A 20,231-nucleotide genomic window follows, 5' to 3' on the forward strand; every position below is an offset into this window, starting at 1 on the left:
ATTTGTTGCTGCCCCAACCTCGACACCATCACTCATCCTCAGTCTCCCCAGGACTGTCTAGACAAAATAGAGTACCGTAAACTCACTGTAATCCAGCTTGACCTGACTCTCAACCTTTTCCCAGCATCACAAGCGCCAGTCCTGTATCCTTACTCAGCTGATGTAAATACTCTTCATTCCTTGCTAAGAATTTTTCTTTCTCAAATAGATTTTCTAGCTTTTGCAAATTACACCTAGCTTAAGATATATATATATATATATATATATATATATATATATATATATATATATAGTTTTAATTTTTAAAAAAGGCTCTTTTTCTTTGCCAGTGTTGCTCCATAGCAAAGGTTTAGGTAAAAGCATCAGAAACGAGCATGCTTAAAATTCTTTCAAGTCAGCTTTTCCCATCAATTTTCTTTTCCTAGTGGACCTAATTATTTGCATGTTTCTACAAAATGTTGCTTACAGAAGATGTTACCAGCTAACACAGCAACTGTAGACATTCACCAAATTTCAGATGTCCCTCAAAGTCTCTGTAGAGTTTGGAAGAATTCCATCACAACCTTTGAGGATCTGCCTTAACTTCCTAGTCTACAATATTGAGCCTTTTTAATAAAGATTGGATTAGGGACTTAATAATGGCTTTCAAAACAAGACTACTTTGGATAAGGCTATAGAGTTCAGCTAAGGAAACAAATCATGGAATTGCATTCTTTGATACTAAAAGTGCCTACAAAATATCGGTGAAATCAGTTGCTACTGTGGAGAGACTTCACCTAATGCTTGCAGAACCACCTCAAGTTACTTTGAATTGATGACTTTAAAAAGGACCACAAAGAAACCCGGGTCTAATCCAGTATTCCACTTCACCTCATGTTTTTGGTGAATATTGAAGTGCCATTTGATTAGCAGGTACAAAATCTCGAAACAGGTCCTTAGAAGTGCAAAGAGCAGAGGAGAGTGCTCTGGAAGAGCATTCAAGCTAATGAGCATTTGTTTGAACACTGCATTTTTCACTAACCAAGGAAACGTCCATTAAAAGTGACTCACTGAGATTGTTGTTCCTGTGTGCTTTAACCAGAAGCCCTTTTAGTTTAAAACAAACAGGACTATCTAGACCATCAATGGCCTGATAGGTCTCAGTTGAAACCCAGCAAGGTGGCTTTCTTATCAGTTCATCTTGTGCTGGGACTATATACTTAGTAGACATCCCCATGGTTAGTTCTTGGGATCCCAAGAAGGTAACAAATCTAGTCAGAAAGAAGAGTGAACATTCAACAGAGAAAAAGTACCTCATCCTATCTGCTTATTATAGAAAGGCACTTAGGGCAAAGTCTGTGTGTGTGTGTGTGTGTGTGTGTGTGTGTGTGTGTGTGTGTGGTGTGCTTGTCTGTGTTGAGACAGGGTCTCACTCTGTAGACTGACTGTCTTGGAACTCAACCAGATTGGTGAGGCTGGTCTTACAGCCATCCTCCTGCGTCCTCCCCAGCGACAGCTTAAACAAGCCTAGCTTAAATCAGGTTTTTTGTTTATTTGTTTGTTTGTTTTTAGTTATTCTTTTGTCCTAAAGCCAAGCTTTCATCATTTAAAACATCTGAATGCTTGAAAGGCTTATAAATAATAGCTTAATATAAGAGGAAAATGTGCAACACAATTTCTACCTAATTGTTAGTACCTAGAAAACATTATACATCTTGTAGGGCTTTGCTCTCAGTCCCCTGTTAGATAGTAAGACTTTGATACTCGGCAATTGATGGTGACTGTGAATAGCACATTTTAAAACAACACAGGCATAAGTTTAGAAAACTACAGAAATGGTTTTAATGCACACATTTACTATTTCAAGTGTGTTAAGCACTTTGGGAAGTAGCAATCCCTTGATGCTATCTATATATGATCCAATAGGCCAGCAGTACAAGGTTTATAAGAAACCAATGTTTTGTGGGTAGTCTTTATCTTAGCAAAGCTAAGACACTAATCAGGTTGTATGTGGCAGTGCACACCTTTCCCACCACTTGGGAAGTAGAGGTATGTAGGTCCAGGCTAGCCTGGTTTACACTAGTCACTTCAATTTGAAGTGTGCTATCTAGATGAACAGGGAGGAAAAGAAATCACATTTTTCTAGGATCTTTAAAGCTATTTGCTTAATATCATTTCAAGGGTTTTTATTAAAAGCAATAAACAAACAAGTCCACAGCAAATAAAATTCATATTTAAGAACTGAACTGCTAAACTGTTTCTAGTGATATAACCAGGGTAGTGTGTGTGTGTGTGTGTGTGTGTGTGTGTGTGTGTGTGTGTGTGTGTGTAAGAGAGACATACAGACAGACTTGGTTATTTTGTTTTGTTTAATTTAGAGAGAGTATCACTATGTAATCCTGGGTGGCCTGGAGCTCAGAGATTTCCTATCTGTCTTCCAAGTGCTGAATTAAAGGCATTTGCTATTATGTTCAGCAGATAAATTTTTATTGCACAACTGCAAATCTAGAATAATTATACTGCTAGAAGACGACAGAGTCCTCTCTCTCACATATATGCGTGTGTGTGTGTGTGTGTGTGTGTGTGTGTGTGTGTGTGTGTGTGTGATCCATTTTTGAACTCTGGAGCAAACTTTTTGAAACTGTACAGAATAAAGTAATTTTTAATATTCTTGAAATTTACTGTCAGAAAAGAAAGCCAGTGAGCTCTGTCTTGATTTCCTGGGAAGTCTTAGTTCTCTGAAACACTTCCATTCACTTCCCTCTTTCTTGTTGAGATTATGCAACCAATTTGCTTAAGGCGAGATAGAAATTGGATCCTGTAAGACTAATTTAGATGATGCCTATTGTTTTAATGACTAGAACCTCACAGGTATGGCTCTGTCCTGAAATTATCTTTCCTTTGAATTATCTTTCCACACTTAGTAATTGTGCTTATATGCCACCTTGTATTTCATCTTATATTCAGTCTGCAGTAGTTTAGTGTGTGTGTGTGTGTGTGTGTGTGTGTGTGTGTGTGTGTGTGTGGTGGAGGTGGTATGGTGGTTGTTTTTAAATAATCATAAACACAATTTGAAAGCAGGTAGGTTAGCTATGTCAGGATATTTTTGGATCATATATTCTAAAATTTCAGGACCAGAATAATATTTGTATAATACTCAAGAAGCAAGTTTCTATGTCAAATCCTATCGCAGAACCTAATATTAACAGGCATTTCTTATCTAGTGACCTCCTAGTTTGCGCACTAGTCAAGGTGTATTAAATGAGACTACACATTCTTATTTCTTCAGGGACAGTTCTCCTGGCTTTTTAGATAATACTGGGGAAGCTTCTTAACCTTCAGTTTGCTAGGACAATCATATTAATATAACAGGATTGGATCTCAGGTCCCTGGTTCCTCTATAAACCTGACACTCAGCAAATAATAGAAAGGCTCATGCTATTTTTGTTTTGTTTGTTTTGTTTTGTTGAGATGAAATCTCTTCATTGCCCAAACTGATCTCTAACTTTTAGGCTCAAATAATCTTGTCTTGACCCCCACAGAAGCAGGAACTGAAGGGACACACCAGTACCATCAGCTCCTAGATATTTTTCAATGACCTCTTTATGTGTCTTTGTATTTAAAAGCAGCAAAATCTGCTCAAAACAAAAGCAGATAAGCCATTAAGAACAATCTTTAATATTAATATTTAATATTTAGATGTTTAATATTTAGATATTTAATATTCTGAGCACAGGAACTGACAGTAAACAGTAGAATATTTTTTAAAAAAAGCATTAGCCATTGAAGTTAGCACAGTCACCAAGATTCAAGATTCTTGGAGAAGAAGCTTGATGCCTTGTTGGCAAAATCGTATCCAGATTGAATAGATTGTATCAAGGAAATATGGGCCAGTAAGGTTCTCATGGTTACTGCCAGCCCTAAGAGTAGACTGGGCACCAAAACAAAGGGCATATTCTACCAGAAAGGCAACCTAGAATCTAGAGACAGCATTTCAGAATTACAGCACTTAAACCAGTCTTGTGTTGAGTCTATGGAATCTTAAAGCTGCCTTCTTCCTGAAGTCTGGTCTAGACATAGAAATGTAGTAGACACAGGAGTTAGTCCTAGCGACTATAAACAATTGTTGCACACACCCCAGATTGACTGTTCTGCACTGATGTGACAGGGCAGCTGGGTCCTTCTTCCTAAAACTCTTAAAACCTCAGCATGTGTCTGAAACCTGAGTTGGAGAAAGGTGGGGGGCACACTCAAGCATTGGCTTTCTGGATTCTGTGAAGGAGGGAAATCTCATTGGGGTTTATATCATTCAGCCACAAAGAAACCAAATAGCAGGCAGTATTTCTTGCACTGGTTTGTAGAAGAGGAAAAGCTTAAGGTTAATTTTCCTCTTTTAAAGCACCCTGGTGTGGTTACAAGATCATAATTCTGTTGGGGTGTGTGACTCTGCACTTATAACCTAAAGTTTCAAATACACATCCTTATAAATAGCATGCTTTCTTTAACTCAGAACATTGTGTAGAGTTTTGAGGTGACTAATGGTACTTGAATAGAAAGTGAAATGTGTTCACTAGGATTGTGTACACACACCCTAGGAGACCAACCAGAGAGTTGAGTATAGATAGTGTCTTTAGGTCCACACAGACGGGCCACACTTTCTTTGGGGTTATTTCCAGTGGGGACAGACAAATACAACTTGGCTAGCCTTGAAAGCAAAGTGCTAAAATTTTTTTTTAAAAAATATGATTTTATTTTATTTCCTGAGAGCTAGGGAAACTAGCTTTGGTAGAAGCATCTCATCTATCTTAAAGAAGGATAGCCATTGACCAAGAAAATGCATGGTGTGTGTGAGAGGATTGTAGCAAATACTCTTATTTCTTCCCAGAATTCCAAAGGTTATGTGACTGAGTCTTTTCATCTCATCTGACTCTTCAGTTTTATTTCGTTGAATTTTTGAAATTGTAATTGAATTGTCCTCCTTCCTTCCCATATACCCTGTCCACTCGCCTTCATATTTATGGTCTCTTCATCAATTGTTATTGCATCTATGTACGAATTTTATTCCTGAATATATCCCATTGAGTCTGCATAACGTTACTTAGTATACATGTTTTTAGGGCTGACCATTTGGCATCAGACGACAAATTTTTGTGCTCCTCACTGGGGGACACTACTTCTCCAGCTCCCAGACTTACTTGGTTCCCTGTAGTTCTTTGTGTAGGATTGAGGCCCCATGGGCTGCCCCCAAACCTCTGACGTTTGACATGTTTATTGGTAACCTTTTTGCTCAGCTCAAGTTTGGCTGTCATGTTGCTAATACTTTATACGTATAGCTTCTGATGTGACTAGGAGACACAATCTCCTTGTTATTTTTCAACTCTTACAATCTTTCTTCCCCCTCTTCCCCAGTGTTTCCTGAGCCTTAGATGTTGGGATGTTTTGTAGATGTATCTATAGGGACTGAGCTCCACAACCCTGCATTTTGATTGGTTGTGATTTTCTGTAGTAGTCTCTTTTTCAAAGAGAAGTCTTGCAAAGTTCAAACATAATATCCTTGTTACATTTACATGCCAAACATAAAGTGTTTTATGTGTTCACTATGGTTTTGTATCTGATCCATGAAACCTTTATTCAAATTACTGCACCCAAAGCCCTATGATAGATTCTAGTAATGTGCATGTCAGTAGTTAAATTTTTTAAAAGTATTCAAACATTAAAAGTCGTCATGTAAGTTGTTCAGTCTTTAGAAAACTTTGTTAGATTTTAGGTTGAGGAAGACATGGGAAGAAATGCAGCATCACCATCTGATAATAGAAGATGGAGTTTTTCTGTTAGAGGTTGTTGTTGTTGTTGTTGTTGTTGTTGTTCTACCTTGAGATGGAGTTTCCCTTTGTAGCCCAGGCTGGCTTCAAACTCAAAAACCCCTGTCTCAGCCTCCTACAAAATAGACTTGTTCTAAATCAATATTTCTAAAGTTGGTTTATTAAACTCACTCATCCTAATTTTCTGGGATTGTTTGTTTGTTGTTTGTTTGATTGGTTGTTTTGGTTTTTGAGACAGGGTTTCTCTGTGTCACCTTGGCTATCCCGCCTCTTGAGTGCTAGAACTAAGAGGTGCAAGTCCGGACAATATTTTTAAAAATATATTTACACTGGCAAATATTTTTAAAAATCTCCTTTGCAAATCTGGTTGGTGCCCACTTGCGCTGCAGTTGCTGAGGCCTAGTGTTTTGAACTCTACCCCAGCTACCAACGATAAGTGGCATGGCTAAGCTTGTGTTCGCTGAAGAAAGCATTCAAGTGACAGAGGTAGCTTTGCTGTGACGGGTCCAGCAACAGCTTCACAGGGTGGAGGAGCAGGACTTGGGGGCATTCTGACACATTCCCGTGGACTCTCTGGCCAAAAAGCATTCACACTGTGATTCTTACGCACTAGTGACTATATTAGAGGCCCAAAGTACTAAAGTCTCATTTCACTGGGGTTAGAGAGAAGGAAGCCTGACATTTGAGCCATCTCTTCATTGTTCCCCATTCTCTCCAAAGGAACTCTTCCTTCCCTATCCCCTGCCTGGGTCAAACGACTTTAATCCATTGGCTTCTCCCCAGAAATGCTCAGGCTCAAGGGACAAACTTGATCTTCAAGTTCCCAGTCACCTTTGAACTGCAAAGTTCACAGTATGCAAGGAAAAATAGTAGTCTGTGTCAAGCAAGCTCCCACCTCCCCGGAAAGCCACGTTCTCCTTTCTCCCAGAATCATAGAATTCTTTCTTATAGTCCTTGTCCTTGGAATTTGAAGACACCACTCAGGGCTTATCCCACGAGTGAGTTTGCATATGTCTAAATGGAAAGACAAGAGCTAATAAGGAATGACATAGCTTAAAATAGGTGTCAGTACTATGCCCCTGAGCTTCAAGATACGGTGGGTACTGTATTGAGCTCTCTTCCTGCCTAGCTCCAATATACAGTGCAAAAGCATACAGGAAAATAAATACTGCCTTGTAAAGGAAATCAGTGCCCAAGAATCCTAAATGCAGAGCTCTGGTACAGCATACTATCCACTAGACAGAACTCTAGCATGCTCTCACTTGAAATATGCAGGGTACGTGGCCCACAGCCTGGGTGTGGGGACAACCATGAGAGAACTGAGCCCAAACAATCAGTGCTAACAACATGACACAAAGACAAAGGTGATTTCTGAAGCGCTGATTCCTGTAAGCCAAAATCCCAATGCCACTTCCTTCTCTTTGTAGAATTGAATTACAGGACAAGGCTGGATGCTGGTTTTCCTGTTTCACCTAAGCTACAGGAGGTCATACTTGGGAGGGGTAGAAGGTTGGCTTCCACAACGAAGCCAAGATGCATGCATGTTAGGCATTTTAGTGTTTGTCTTTGTTGTTTTGTGTTTGGTTTGGTTGAGACAAGGTCTTATTATATAGCTCAGGTTGACTTTAATCTCAAAGTGATCTATCTCAACTGGCCAAGTGCTAGGATAACAGGCACCTGGCTGTGGATCTACTTTCTTTCTTTCCTTTTTTTTTTTTGGTTTTTCAAGACAGGGTTTCTCTGTGTAGCCCTGGCTGTCCTGGAACTCACTTTGTAGACCAGGCTGGCCTCGAACTCAGAAATTCGCCTGCCTCTGCCTCCCAAGTGCTGGAATTAAAGGCGTGTGCCACCACCGCCCAGCCGTGGATCTACTTTCTACCGTCAAACTTAAGCCTCATGTCCACAAGCCAGAGGGATGATCCACCCTTGCTTTCTTTCCTAGAATCTCAGTATGTAGAGCATCCCTTCTTGCTAGGTTTTTCATTCATATAGTTGCGTTATCTGTATCCAGGTTTCCCAAAGTAGACTTGTTCTGGCTTTTCCCTGCTAATGCAGACAGGAGATTGAGTGTACAAAACAACAACCAGGGTACTGAACAATTGACAAAAATTACAGCAGAACACTAAACCATAAACTGAGACTTTGGTCTAAGCTGAAAATACGTTTCAGACACTCCAGGAGAGTTGGGCAGAGTGGCTAGTCTAGAGAATGGGCCATAATATGGGTACACAAAGCTCCTTTAAAAGTTAACACCCCCATCCCCAAACACCAATTCTGATGATTACTTCCTTCAGCTCCAAAGGGAGATGTCACTAATACAAAATTGTTTTTAAAATGGAAAAGGTTCAGGGTGGGCACAAAGTCAGAAAAAGTTGAAATGAGTCAAAAACTTTAAAGGTTACCAGTTTCAAAACTCAGAGGACCTTTTATCATGCAGAGAGAGAGAGAGAGAGAGAGAGAGGACAAAAGGTACTACATAGTAGAGAGTGTACTGAACTAAGAACTAAATTTAGTCTTTGATCTGTGAAATGTGTCTCAGACCTAGTCAAAACAGCCAGATCCAAAGGCCAATTTGACCAAATATGATTTCTGCTACTTGGGCGGAGGTGGGGGTGGTGGGGAATGGGAAAGAATCCAGTGACATAGTAGAATGAGATGGTACAAAACCCTCAACCTTTTTCTGCTTTGGTTCAGAGAAGACTATAAAACACTTAACTAAATTGTTTTCTTCCCTTTTTTCTTGCTATGCCAACTAAATGAATTGGTTGGGTCTGGTCTGGTCTGGTGTGGTCTGGTCTGGTCTGGCTTGGTTTGGTTCAGTTCAGTCTGGTCTGGTCTGGTCTGGTCTGGTCTGGTCTGGTCTGGTCTGGTCTGGTTTGGTCTGGCTTAGTGGTGCAGGTGGTGGACCCCACGGACCACTAGCAGCATCCTCTGGCTAAGCTATACCTTTAGTCCCAGAAGACTTTCTTGGTAGAGCCTCCATGTAAATGAGCTTTGTATAGTCTGCTTTAAAAAACAAATTAAAAAACAGACATACCTACACTCTAGGATAGCCCAATCATGTCTCATTCTTGGAACTGGAAGTTTAGTAGCTGCATCCCAGCCAGCTTTTAATGCTTACATTTTCCTTGCCCCCAGGTTCCTAATTATTAAAATGAAAAAAAAAAAAAAAGAAAAAGAAAAAAAAAGAAAAAAGAAAAGAGAAGCCAGCTAGGTGGGAGTAACTCAGGATGACTCCTGTCCTTGTATCCCAGGAGAACACCCAGAGAGAGGCACTAGTTGGCTGGAACACCCAGAGAGAGGCACTAGGTGGCTTAGCTGGTACTTTGGCTTACCCTCTCACCCTTTCACCCAACTAAAGTGCTTCTCTCTGTGTTTTATGTTACTGACCATTGAAACACCTGCCATGGGAAACCTGTGTTGACTACCATGCAATTTAACACACAGCATTTGGACACCAGGCTGTACTTAACCATTAATTAACTGCATTTGTTAAACATTGGCTTGTTTTATTTTCTTTCTTTTTTGTTTTGTTTTGTTTTTTAGTTTTATTTACTAGTTTTTATAGAGTCCTATATACCTCTGACTGTTCTGGTATTCATCATGTAGCCCAGGATGATTCCAAACTCACAGTCATCCTTCTGCCTCCATTTTAAAAAAAAATACAGATCCCTGGGGAGATGAGACTTTGAATGTTAAACTCTCACCTGAAATGTCTTCTCTCCTCTATGTCTGTCTGGGGAACTCTTTAGTTTGACTTGCTTCTAAATATCGGGAAAAGTCCCTTAATTCAGGGCTTTATATTCTGACTCTGTCTTGTACCATCAGCTTTCCCAGTGTATGCTTCACTGCCAATGCATGACCTGTACAGAAATGCCTAGTGCGTATCACTCAGGTATGATACAGGAGTTCAATATTTACAAGGATGTCTTCCCAGGATTCTTTTTGAGTGTACATTACATACTATAATTACCCAAATCAACAAGATGCAATAATCTACTTTTGTTAGTGTGTGTGTGTGTGTGTGTGTGTGTGTGTGTGTGTGGTGTGGTTGCATGTGTGTCAAACAGTGTGTGGCATCAAAGATCAACTCCACGGAGTCATTTTCCCCCTTCCATTTTTCTGTGGGTTCCATCGATTGGATTTAGATCTTCAGGTTTTCTGAGTAACCCCCCTTTTGCTGAGCCATCTTTCTGATCCACAAAAATCTTACTGTCTGCTCAACTAATTGGCCCTTGCAGAATAGACTGTCACAGTAGAATCAGAAAGACAGAAGCAGTTAGGGAGGAAGTCATTCAACCAGTGTGAGACTTTAGAGCCCCATCTCAATGTGATTTCTCAGAGGTGACTTCAAAGACAGTGGTATTTGTGGCCATTGGTCCTGAGGTCTGGCTTACAGGTTAATATTTCACATGTCCTGTCTGTCCTCCAGCTGATCATGCACAGGGAAGCACGGTCCCTGTCCAAGACAAAGTGCTAAGCACTCAAAGCAAAGATGCTTGAACCACATTCTTAAGTCTCCTGTACACCAGCTCTACTCCATGGAGTTCCCTGTGAGAATTGTAACTGTCATATTAAAGTCCTTGGTATTGTGAGCTTTTTAAAATACAGGTTAAAAGTTAGGGGGATTTGGGAACAGCAAATGACAAGAGAAAACCACATTAGAAGGAGGAAAACAAATTCAGTTTTGACCTCAACAGCTTATCATGGTTATGTTTTGTGTTGTTCAGTGCATTTAATATTCCTAAAATAGAAGCACTTTTTATATGGTTTTTCAGGATAAAGGTTTTAGGATCTTGGTATATAGCCATGCCCCAATGTCCACAATGGGTTGATTCGAGGATCCACTCACTCCCCCACAATTCTAAACATTCTTTGATGTTCCAAACCCTACATACATGGTTTGCTTCAAGTCATCTGCTATGTTTCTTTAGTGTATTTCAAACCATCTCTAGAGTATAATAATACCTCATATAATGCAAATGTTAGGCAAATAGTTTTGTACTGTTATATTTAGGGAAAAGTAATTTTTTAAAATGTCTGTATATATTCGGTACAGGTGATTTTCTTCTGGCTGTTTTTGATCAGCATTTTTTTTTTAACTCACAGATGTAGAACATTGGAATAGGGATTGCTGACTATATTAGATGTTTATACCATATTACCCTAAACTTTTGAAATAAGATTCTCTACTCTGTGTGGAAAGGGGCTACTGTCAAGTCCTTAACTCAAAGTTATTCTAGCATCTTGAGACTGAGTGAATTCCTGCCTGTTCTGTATAATTGGAGTAAGAGGTAGGTTAGAGGTGCAGGTCAGAGGACCTGTAAAATTGTGTCACGATGTTGCTTCCGAACCTCCCATACACTAAGGAGTGCCACTGAGACACCAGTTCAAGTCCTTCTGATGGGAGGGAAGAGCCAACAATGTTAAGGTGTCAGTTAGGGTTGGGTTTTGCACTTGTAAAGCCTAGACTAATTATTGTCCACTGTGCTGGCTTTTCCAGGTTGCAAAATGCTATGAGTCAGCTTAAGGACAAAACAAACTATAGCTGACTTTTTTTTAATTCGTGCAAATGACAGTCATTCAAAGATGACTCATGCATCCTTCTGTTGTGCATCTCTTCGAGCTTCTCAGAAACCAAGAAAGATGTTGCAAGCTCCGAAATCATCTGACTCCAGTGCCATGCAAGGAGGCCATTTTCAGGTTACTTCAGGGAGATCTGTCTGGAGTCCAAAAATCCAATTTTGAGGTCTACATGCAAGTGGAAGCTAATCTTATTGACTCGCAAAGTTTCATTCTTACCCCTTTCTGTTTTATTTGATGCCTTAAGGAGCCCAGTATATAGGCTAACTTTCGATTCTTCAATTTATTTTTCCTGCAGATATGTGCTCTTATTTCTCTTTTCTATCTTCTAATGAAGGAAACATCCTATTCTAGCAAACCAGGGTGGGGAAAAAAAAAAACAAAAAACCTCTACTTAGAGATGACCCTTGTTTATATCTTGGGGAATGCAAGATGACCCTTATATATATCTTGGGGAATGCATCTTTAATCCTTTTCTTTTACTGACCACTATGTGTAATTCCTAGATAATTTCTTCATTCTTTAAACATAAGAGTCATAGAATCATGCAGTAAATGAAAGACAATATAAATCCATTTTCTTTCAGAAGTCCATAACAAAGTCTTTTTTCTCCCTATTTTTCTCTTCGGGTGCTATAACTGTTTATCCCTACACAGTAAAGGGTATATGATCAAAGGAAGCCAAACACCTTTAGAACAATAACAGTGTCATCAAAGTTGTGCCTTATCTAAGCGTGGTGGCACAAGCCACTCAACACTTTAGCTGAAGCCGGATGGTGACGGTTTCAAGGCCCACAGTGTGCTTGAAGCCAGCCTGAGAGACTTAGTGAGACTGCGACTCAAAATACTATAGTAAAAAATGACAAGGGAGCAAAGACGAAATATCAGCAGAGGACTTTCCTGGTGTGTGGAGGGGTTAATCTTTGGTGTTTCCTCTACCCACATGGTTGTCTTTGGTGTCTGAAGCAAAGGAATTGTTTATAAAAACACATGGTCAATTCTACTCAGCTTCTGCCCTTTCTAATTTGACCCAGGAAGCCAACCCTTGATATGGACACTGGCCTTGAGTTATATCCTGGTATGACTTGTATGTTATGACTAAACCCACATGCCAAGCCACCAACTGCTCCGTCTTAGGTCTATCGGAGTGCTTTGTGGAACTTCTCAGATTTCTTTAAAATAGTAAAACGTGGGAGTCAAAATTGCCAAATTGAATAAGCTAAGTCAAAGAAAAAAACAAAAAACAAAAAAAAAAACAATGTTAGGTTAGGTAAGTCTTTCCTTGTCAGAAATAATATCCTGTTGGAAGATGTGAAAGTGGGCTTCTGGGATGGGCCATAAACCCTGATATCTGTGACAGTTTCTCAGCCTATGATCCCACTTAGTTTGGGTCTCTCTTACTTTGACTGTCCACATGAGCACTGTTGAAGTCAACATCACACTAGCCTGAGCAAGGCAGATTGGAAGGGATAACCCTCCGGTGCTGCAGGTACCTCCCATAAACAGAATAATATGCATTCTGTTCTGGAGAACATCCTTAGGGCTCATATTCTTGGCCTAGTAAATTAAAAGTATATTAAATACAGATGCACATATTAAAATACCGATATATTTACACTGCTCCAATAGCCCAGGTTGCCATCCACATGCCCGATGAATCAAGGAGCTTCTGTTCCTGAGGATTTGACAGACAAGCATAAAGTTGATCTATGGGAGACCATGTGATCAGCATGGGTATTTAGAAGGGAGAAGGGAGAGCTGCAGAGAAGACCTACCCATCTTCAGGGACAAATAGGTACCCAAGGATGTAGGGCCAGAGGCACCTCAGCAAATGGAAAAATGTAAGGACATAAAACCAGTCACAAAGAAACAGTGAGCTTGGAGCTTGCATCCACGTGTGAAAGAGGCGGGGATGAAGATGATCAGGAGTAAAATATTCAAGAGTATTATATAGGATGCAAAAATAGCAAATATTTGCTTAAATAAAAAGGGAGGCTCCCACAGGAGATTTTCCAACCTCTTTTTTAAAATTCATTTTCTTTAAGATTTATTTATTATTATACATAAATACACTGTAGCTATCTTCAGACGTACCAGAAGAAGGCATCAGATCTCATTACGGGTGGTTGTGAGCCACCATGTGGTTGCTAACATTTGGACTCAGGACCTTTGGAAGAGCAGCCAATGCTCTTACCCACTGAGCCATCTCGCCAGCCTCCCCCCTACCCTGCCTTTTAAAAAAAAATTAGAAAATTTGTCATTTAGAAAAAAATAAATAATGGCAATGGAATCCAGTAAACGCAAGCCAGGATGCAAAGCTTCAAGAAAGGCATAGACTTGTGATGCATACGGTAGGACTACTCAAATGGACAGAAAGCAAAGTAACTGGGTGTGTCAGCAGACCATCAGCAAAGTGAATCAGAAAGGAGAGTTGAGACAAACAGGCCTTTGAGGGTGGTAGAAAATGGGAAAAAGACACAAAGTACCAATCTTTTCCTTTTACAAGCTTATTCTTGAAAGAATCGCAAGAAAATAATCCTATGATGACTAGGTTGCACTAAAGTATTTTCTTTATTTATAAGATGATGTCCAAGCAGAGTTTGGGGAGAGAAGGGGACCACGTGGGAGAATGAGCACTGGTGTGCCTTAGAGAGGAACTTAATGGGGGCTGGACAGATGGCTCAGAAGTTAAGAGCACTGACTGCTTTTCCAAAGGTTCTGAGTTCAAATCCCAGCAACCACATAGTGGCTTACAACCATCCATAAAGAGATCTGATGCCAAGCCGGGCGGTGGTGGCGCATGCCTTTAATTCCAGCACTTGGGAGGCAGAGGCAGGTGGATTTCTGAGTTCCAGGACAGCCTGGTCTACAGAGTGCATTCCAGGGCAGCCAGGGCTACACAGAGAAACCCTGTCTCGAAAAACCAAAAAAAAAAAAGGGGGGGACTTAGTTTCACTCCTGCTTAGTTTGCAATAAATCCACAGAGATGAAGAAAAGACCTTTGAGATTTGAAGGTCATAGGTACAACTAAAAGAATAATTTCTCATGTCACCAATCATCTCAGAGACCAATGAAAGCACACAAAAATACAGGTGGTGTATGCACCCCTCATGGCTGCTTCATCAAATTATTAAAAATGGATGAGTGGCTCAATGTGAGAGAAAGTGATTGCCACAGTCCTAAAGGCAAGAAGTCTAAAATCAGGATGTGACATACTTGGTTGCTTATGGAAGCTTGGAGGTAGAGCCCATTCTGAGTTTATTTGCCTAGCTTCAGGTGGGCATTAGCTGTGACTTGACTTTCCTTGGTTGGCAGACACATCAAATAAGCCCTTCTTGTTCCCACCTGCTTTGTGAGTCTGTCCCTCAAACCTCTCCCTGCCTTTCACAATAAGGGCATGAGTTGTTGGATTCCGATCCCTTCTCAAATCCAGGACAATCTAACACTCAGGGAACTATGTCTTAGACATACATTTATGGACCATCACATGTATGCAATAAAACACCTTTTTGTAACAAGAATGTGATTTCTAGCTGGGCGTGGTGGCACACGCCTTTAATCCCAGCACTCGGGAGGCAGAGATAGGCAGATTTCTGAGTTCGAGGCCAGCCTGGTCTACAAAGTGAGTTCCAGGACAGCCAGGGCTATACAGAGAAACCCTGTCTCAAAAAAACAACAACAAAAAAAGAATGTGATTCCTAAGATAAGATTCATCAGTGGTATGTCAAGGGATTATGACTCTGAACCATACTGTGTACTATAGAAGCTGGTTCTGTTACTTGACATGTAGTGAAATCTCTCTGCCTTGGGAAGATGAATTGATCCTATAATCCTGGGGTGTTGAGGATTTTTAAGAGTTAAACAAGAAAGTGGGAGTGGGTGGGTAGGGGAGCAGGGGTGGGGGGCGGGTATAGGGAACTTTCGGGATAGCATTTGAAATGTAAATAAAGAAAATAATAATAATAATAAATGTAAAAAAAAAAAGAGTTAAACAAGAAAAAAATCAAGACTTTGTTTTTTGTTTTGTTTTGTTTTGTTTTTTATCTACCATGACTACAAAACAGCAGGTATTCCCATGTGGTAGGTTTGGTCCATAGTGTTGCCACATATGGGGGACATAGTACAGGATGAAGAAGGCTTCTGCAGGAAGGGAGTGTCCCAGGCCAAAGATAGTGTTACAGTAAGCTTAGAAACCAAATAGAGTCTCTTCTTTACCTTTGGTCTATAGTTTTAGAATGTTCACCCTTTCAGGGTCCTCTAGATTGTGAAGACGCAGAATACCATGTGGTAGAACACCCTTTGGAACCTTAGTTTACCCCTGTCTGCTTTGCAATGGGCTGGTTTTCTCTACAGTTATACACAGGGAGGCCTGATAAAGAGCCTGTGAAGCTCACTGCTTGAAAGACACTCATGCTGAATAATACTGTAAAGACGTTTATTAATGTACGCCATGAATTATACAAGAGATGCCCATAAATTCTCAGATAAACAAGCAAATTGATGGAAAGAAATGGAAGTCATTTGTATATATTACTGATTTTTCAAATAGCATCTGAAACAGTTTCATTATGACAGTTTTATACATATAGATCATTACTCTTTGCTCATAGTTTCTCCCACTACCTTCCCCCTCCCAAACTTCCATAAACTACGCCCCTTCCTCTTTTTAGCTATTCCTCTTTATGCTTTCACGCCATACATGCATGATATATTTGACCTAGACCTATGTATATTTAAAGCTAGACTCCATGTAAGAGAAAAATATTTTATATTTTCTCTTTTATCCCCTCATATTTCCTTCCATTCCTTTTCCCTCTCTTCCTTCTCCAAAGAAGTCACATTCTGCTAATATGTCATATCCACATATGAGAGAGAACATGCAATGATTACCTTTCTGAGTCTGACTTAACGTTGCTTATTAGGTTGATTCCCAACACTACTGTCCCCTCCACACACGCAGTCATGGAGGTATTAAAATCAGAGTGATTATACAGCACTGGAGGTCATATGTAGAATCCTAATAATAGATCCCTAGATCTATCAGTAAAGTAATAAAGAGCTCTGTTCTTTTCTACTTCGAGGGGTATTGGGGATACGAGCCAGGTTCAAGCCCTCCTTTATACCCTTTGAGCATAGTTGCCTACTCTAAGCAATTTTGTGGATAAGGAAACCCCTAACATCTACTTTCAAACATCAGTCACCGTCTTTTCAAGCTCAGGAGGTATGCTCTTATTTTGCTATGAAACCTAACCAGTTTGTGATGCCTATCTTTGATTATAGATTCTTATGCCAAAGTTCTAACACTGAGCTAGGTAATCATTAAATGCTACCAGAAATCAAGTGCTTGAAGAAAAGTTTACCAAACAATCTTTTCCCACTCTGGGAGCTTCAAAGGGAACAACCCTGCTTTCCGAGTTCCCATCTAACAGGGAAGGGTTGGCAGGTGCGTGCAGTTAGCAAGCGTATACTGACAACAAACTGGCCCCTGTGGACATGCGTGGTCGGAGTTTAGGTTTGTTATATTTTTACATCACTATCCCTCTCCTCTCCCCTCAGGTGTACTCTGTGGGTCCTGTCCATTTGAGACCTGCCCGTCAGGGATTGCCTGGTATCAGTGACTGTCTACTGCTGGATTTCCTGCTCGCCTTCCTGTCATGTCTAACGAAGTAGAAACAAGCACAAGCAACGGTCAGCCTGACCAACAGGCTGCCCCAAAAGCACCATCAAAGAAGGAGAAGAAGAAAGGTAAGGACAAACAGCTCTTGTCTGTTGTCCGGCTACCACAGAAACTTAGTCTCAAGTTCTAACTGTTTTCTTTTTGGCACGAGTGATTGGTTTGCCTCAGGTAGACTTCCGCATCTCTGGTTGTACCAACTTAGGTCCAGTTAGGAAAAATTTCATAGCATTTTGTTCAATCATATGTCTTTCTAATCGTTATTTTGTTTAAACATATGATTGATTGTACAACCACAACTGTTGTGTAATTGTCTTTCCGTAATCTATTTACCACTTTCTTTTCCGGGCATCCCCGTTTTTGAAAAATCAAATTTTTAACTTTATCAGATAGTTTTGGTTTTAAGTACTGGTAGATAGTATTCAAGTCTTAGCCTGCCAGAGCTGGAGAAGATGTCATGACCTTTCTCTTAGCTTTGGCTAGTCCTTCAGCTCTAGGTATGAGACTGCACAGCCTGTTTGAGAGGAGAAAAGTAAATACAAAGAAGGAATAATTTCCAGTCACAGCCATGAGAATTTACTGCCAGCTCACTTTTGTTTCCTTGGTGGTTCAGAATATTAGAAAATTGTTTGGTGGCTTAATTGTTTTCTTTCACTAAGCAGAATATGCCATTTTTCTAAAATTCATTCAAAATAAAGCTTTGATGAAGAATACTCTCAATGCCCAGTTCGTGAATTCTTATGCATTTTTTCATATGCATTTTGTGTCTTGAGGAATTATTTTTTGTTTGCTTTTTTTTTCTCCTTTTAATCTCAATGCTACACTTGATATTATGAAACATGATTTTTACTCGAAAGAATAAGACAGTGGAAATCCCATGTATGATCAACTGTGGTATAATCATGATTTATAGTACTCAATTCTTTTGGGGGGGTGGGTACCGAGTACATGTGATCATACATAAGGGTGACATTTAAATATAAGCTGTATTGTACACTTCTTTTTTTACTTTGTAGGTTCTGAAAAGACAGACGAGTACCTGTTGGCCAGGTTCAAAGGTGATGGTGTAAAATACAAGGCCAAGCTAATCGGTATTGATGATGTACCTGATGCTCGAGGAGACAAAATGAGTCAGGATTCTATGATGAAACTCAAGGTAAGGGGAAGAAATCATTAGCTGTCTGAACCAAGCGTCTGAAGGAGGGAATTCTATTAGAGCTCACCGACTCATGTCTATGTCATTAGAAACAATTTTCTATTCACAATGATTCTATTCACATATTGAGCCTCCAGTGTTTTCTTTTCAGAGAAGCCAGGGCTAGTCTGCCTTTTTTTGAGTCCTGTTCTAGAATCCGTTAAGGATATCCCATCAAGGATAACAAGATTCTGAGAACCTTGTCATGTGGGTAAACACTTGTGTCAGCACTTGGATGAGCAAAGCCCCATCCCTAAATGTTCCACCATGAAATGATTTTAAAAGTCGTGGGCAGCTGTGAGTGATCAGTGTTCTGCATGGAAGACACAGACTAGGGACTAGGATGTTGGGCACCATGGAGAAGGTTCTTGCCTTCCAAGAGTAAAGACCAGAATTTAGATCGCCAACTCCCACACAAATATGACAGCCCATCTAGATCCCAGTATCTAGAAGCAGAGACAATATCACCATGACAAGCTGTATTAGCCAAGAGAATCAGTGAGCTCTGTGCTCAAATGAGAGACCCTACCTCAGTATAGAAAGGAGAGAACAATCAAGAAAGATATGTAATATCCCCGGCCTCCACACACATGTACACATAATGCATATTCCAAAGTAAAAAAAATTAAAAATTATAAAAGAAGTCGCAGAGTGCCTATTGACTGAGAAAGTCTTTAGGTAAAATACAGGACTCCACTTGTGAATTTGTTTGAGTGCATGTGTGTACCTGAGTTGGGACAGAGGTTGACAATGAATGCCTGCCTGCTCAATCATCTTTTATCTTCCTATTTGAGACAGAGTGTCTCTTGGAACTCAAAGCTTACTACAGATTGGCTGCCCAGCAAGGTCTGGGGATACAGCAGTCTCTGCCTCCCCAGCATTGAGATTCCTGGTGTATACCACAGCAAGCAACTTTGTATGTGGGTTCTTGGGGGATCAAACTTGAGTCCTGACAAATGCTTTACCAACTGAGCCATCTCTCCGGGCCCAGTGTTACAGGATTTAAATTTCTGTCCTATACTACCATGTGGACCTAATTAAACAATACAAGTTTTAGGTGAACCAGCTTCAGTGTGTGTGTGTGTGTGTGTGTGTGTGTGTGTGTGTATGTGTGTGTGTGTGTGTATGTGTGTTGTTAGAGATATTAAATTTATGAGTGTGTACATATTAGGCAAGCACACTTTCACTAAGCTACATTCCTACCCCTAGAAGAAATACATATATCTTCTGCACCATCTAATTACCCTTGATGAAATGTGCTTAAGCCTTTCACAGATGCCATCCAAGTTGAAAGCAAAGCAGTTTGTCTTTGTAAGTTCTGTCATCAGAAGTATTATAGAACACTTTAAAATACATTTCTTCTATTATCCCAATCTCACCAGGGAATGGCAGCAGCTGGTCGCTCTCAGGGACAACACAAGCAAAGAATCTGGGTCAACATTTCCTTGTCTGGCATAAAAATTATTGACGAGAAAACTGGGGTAAGTGCTTGCTCAAAACAGGTGACCACCTGAATCTGACTGTAGTTGCTCTCTAGTGGAAAACTTCCTTTTCTTCCTCAAAGTATGGAAAAGAAAACTACCACGTACTACTTCTCCAAAATAGACAACAAAAACAGAGGAGTCAAGGGATCCTATTTTGAACTCTATTTCCCATGAAAAACATGAATGAAACCCTAAACACACATCTGCTGCTACTGTTGCATAGTAGTTGTTTTGATCTTCAGACTACACTAGGTTAATCTTCATACCGAGCTTATTTTAATGTGTTGATCATGTGTGAATTTGGCAGCTAGTTCAAAACCTCTAGAAGAGTTTTCATCTCTCTTTCCCCTGTCCTTCCCAAACTGAACATGTAGCTTTCTTGGCTGTTGTTTTAGGTGTTCTTTCTTTCTTTCTTTCTTTCTTTCTTTCTTTCTTTCTTTCTTTCTTTCTTTCTTTCTTTCTTTCTTTCTTTCTCTTTCTTTCTTTCTTTCTTTC

General features: G+C 40.0%; 1 protein-coding gene across 9 annotated transcripts in view; it reads left to right on the top strand.

Moving 5' to 3' along the window:
* Positions 1-20,231, top strand: part of Dab2 (DAB adaptor protein 2) — a 129,563-nt gene that overhangs the window by 89,117 nt on the left and 20,215 nt on the right. For all 9 annotated transcript variants that reach the window (XM_021208282.1, XM_029544060.1, XM_029544059.1 and 6 more), the window contains 3 exons: positions 16,940-17,128; positions 18,074-18,213; positions 19,635-19,733. In XM_021208282.1, the coding sequence (XP_021063941.1) occupies positions 17,038-17,128; positions 18,074-18,213; positions 19,635-19,733 (330 nt within the window). In that variant the 5' untranslated portion in view covers positions 16,940-17,037. The remainder of the gene's footprint in view (positions 1-16,939; positions 17,129-18,073; positions 18,214-19,634; positions 19,734-20,231) is intronic.

Source organism: Mus pahari, chromosome 11 (genome assembly GCF_900095145.1).
Source record: "Mus pahari chromosome 11, PAHARI_EIJ_v1.1, whole genome shotgun sequence".
Classification (NCBI taxonomy): Eukaryota; Metazoa; Chordata; class Mammalia; order Rodentia; family Muridae; genus Mus; species Mus pahari.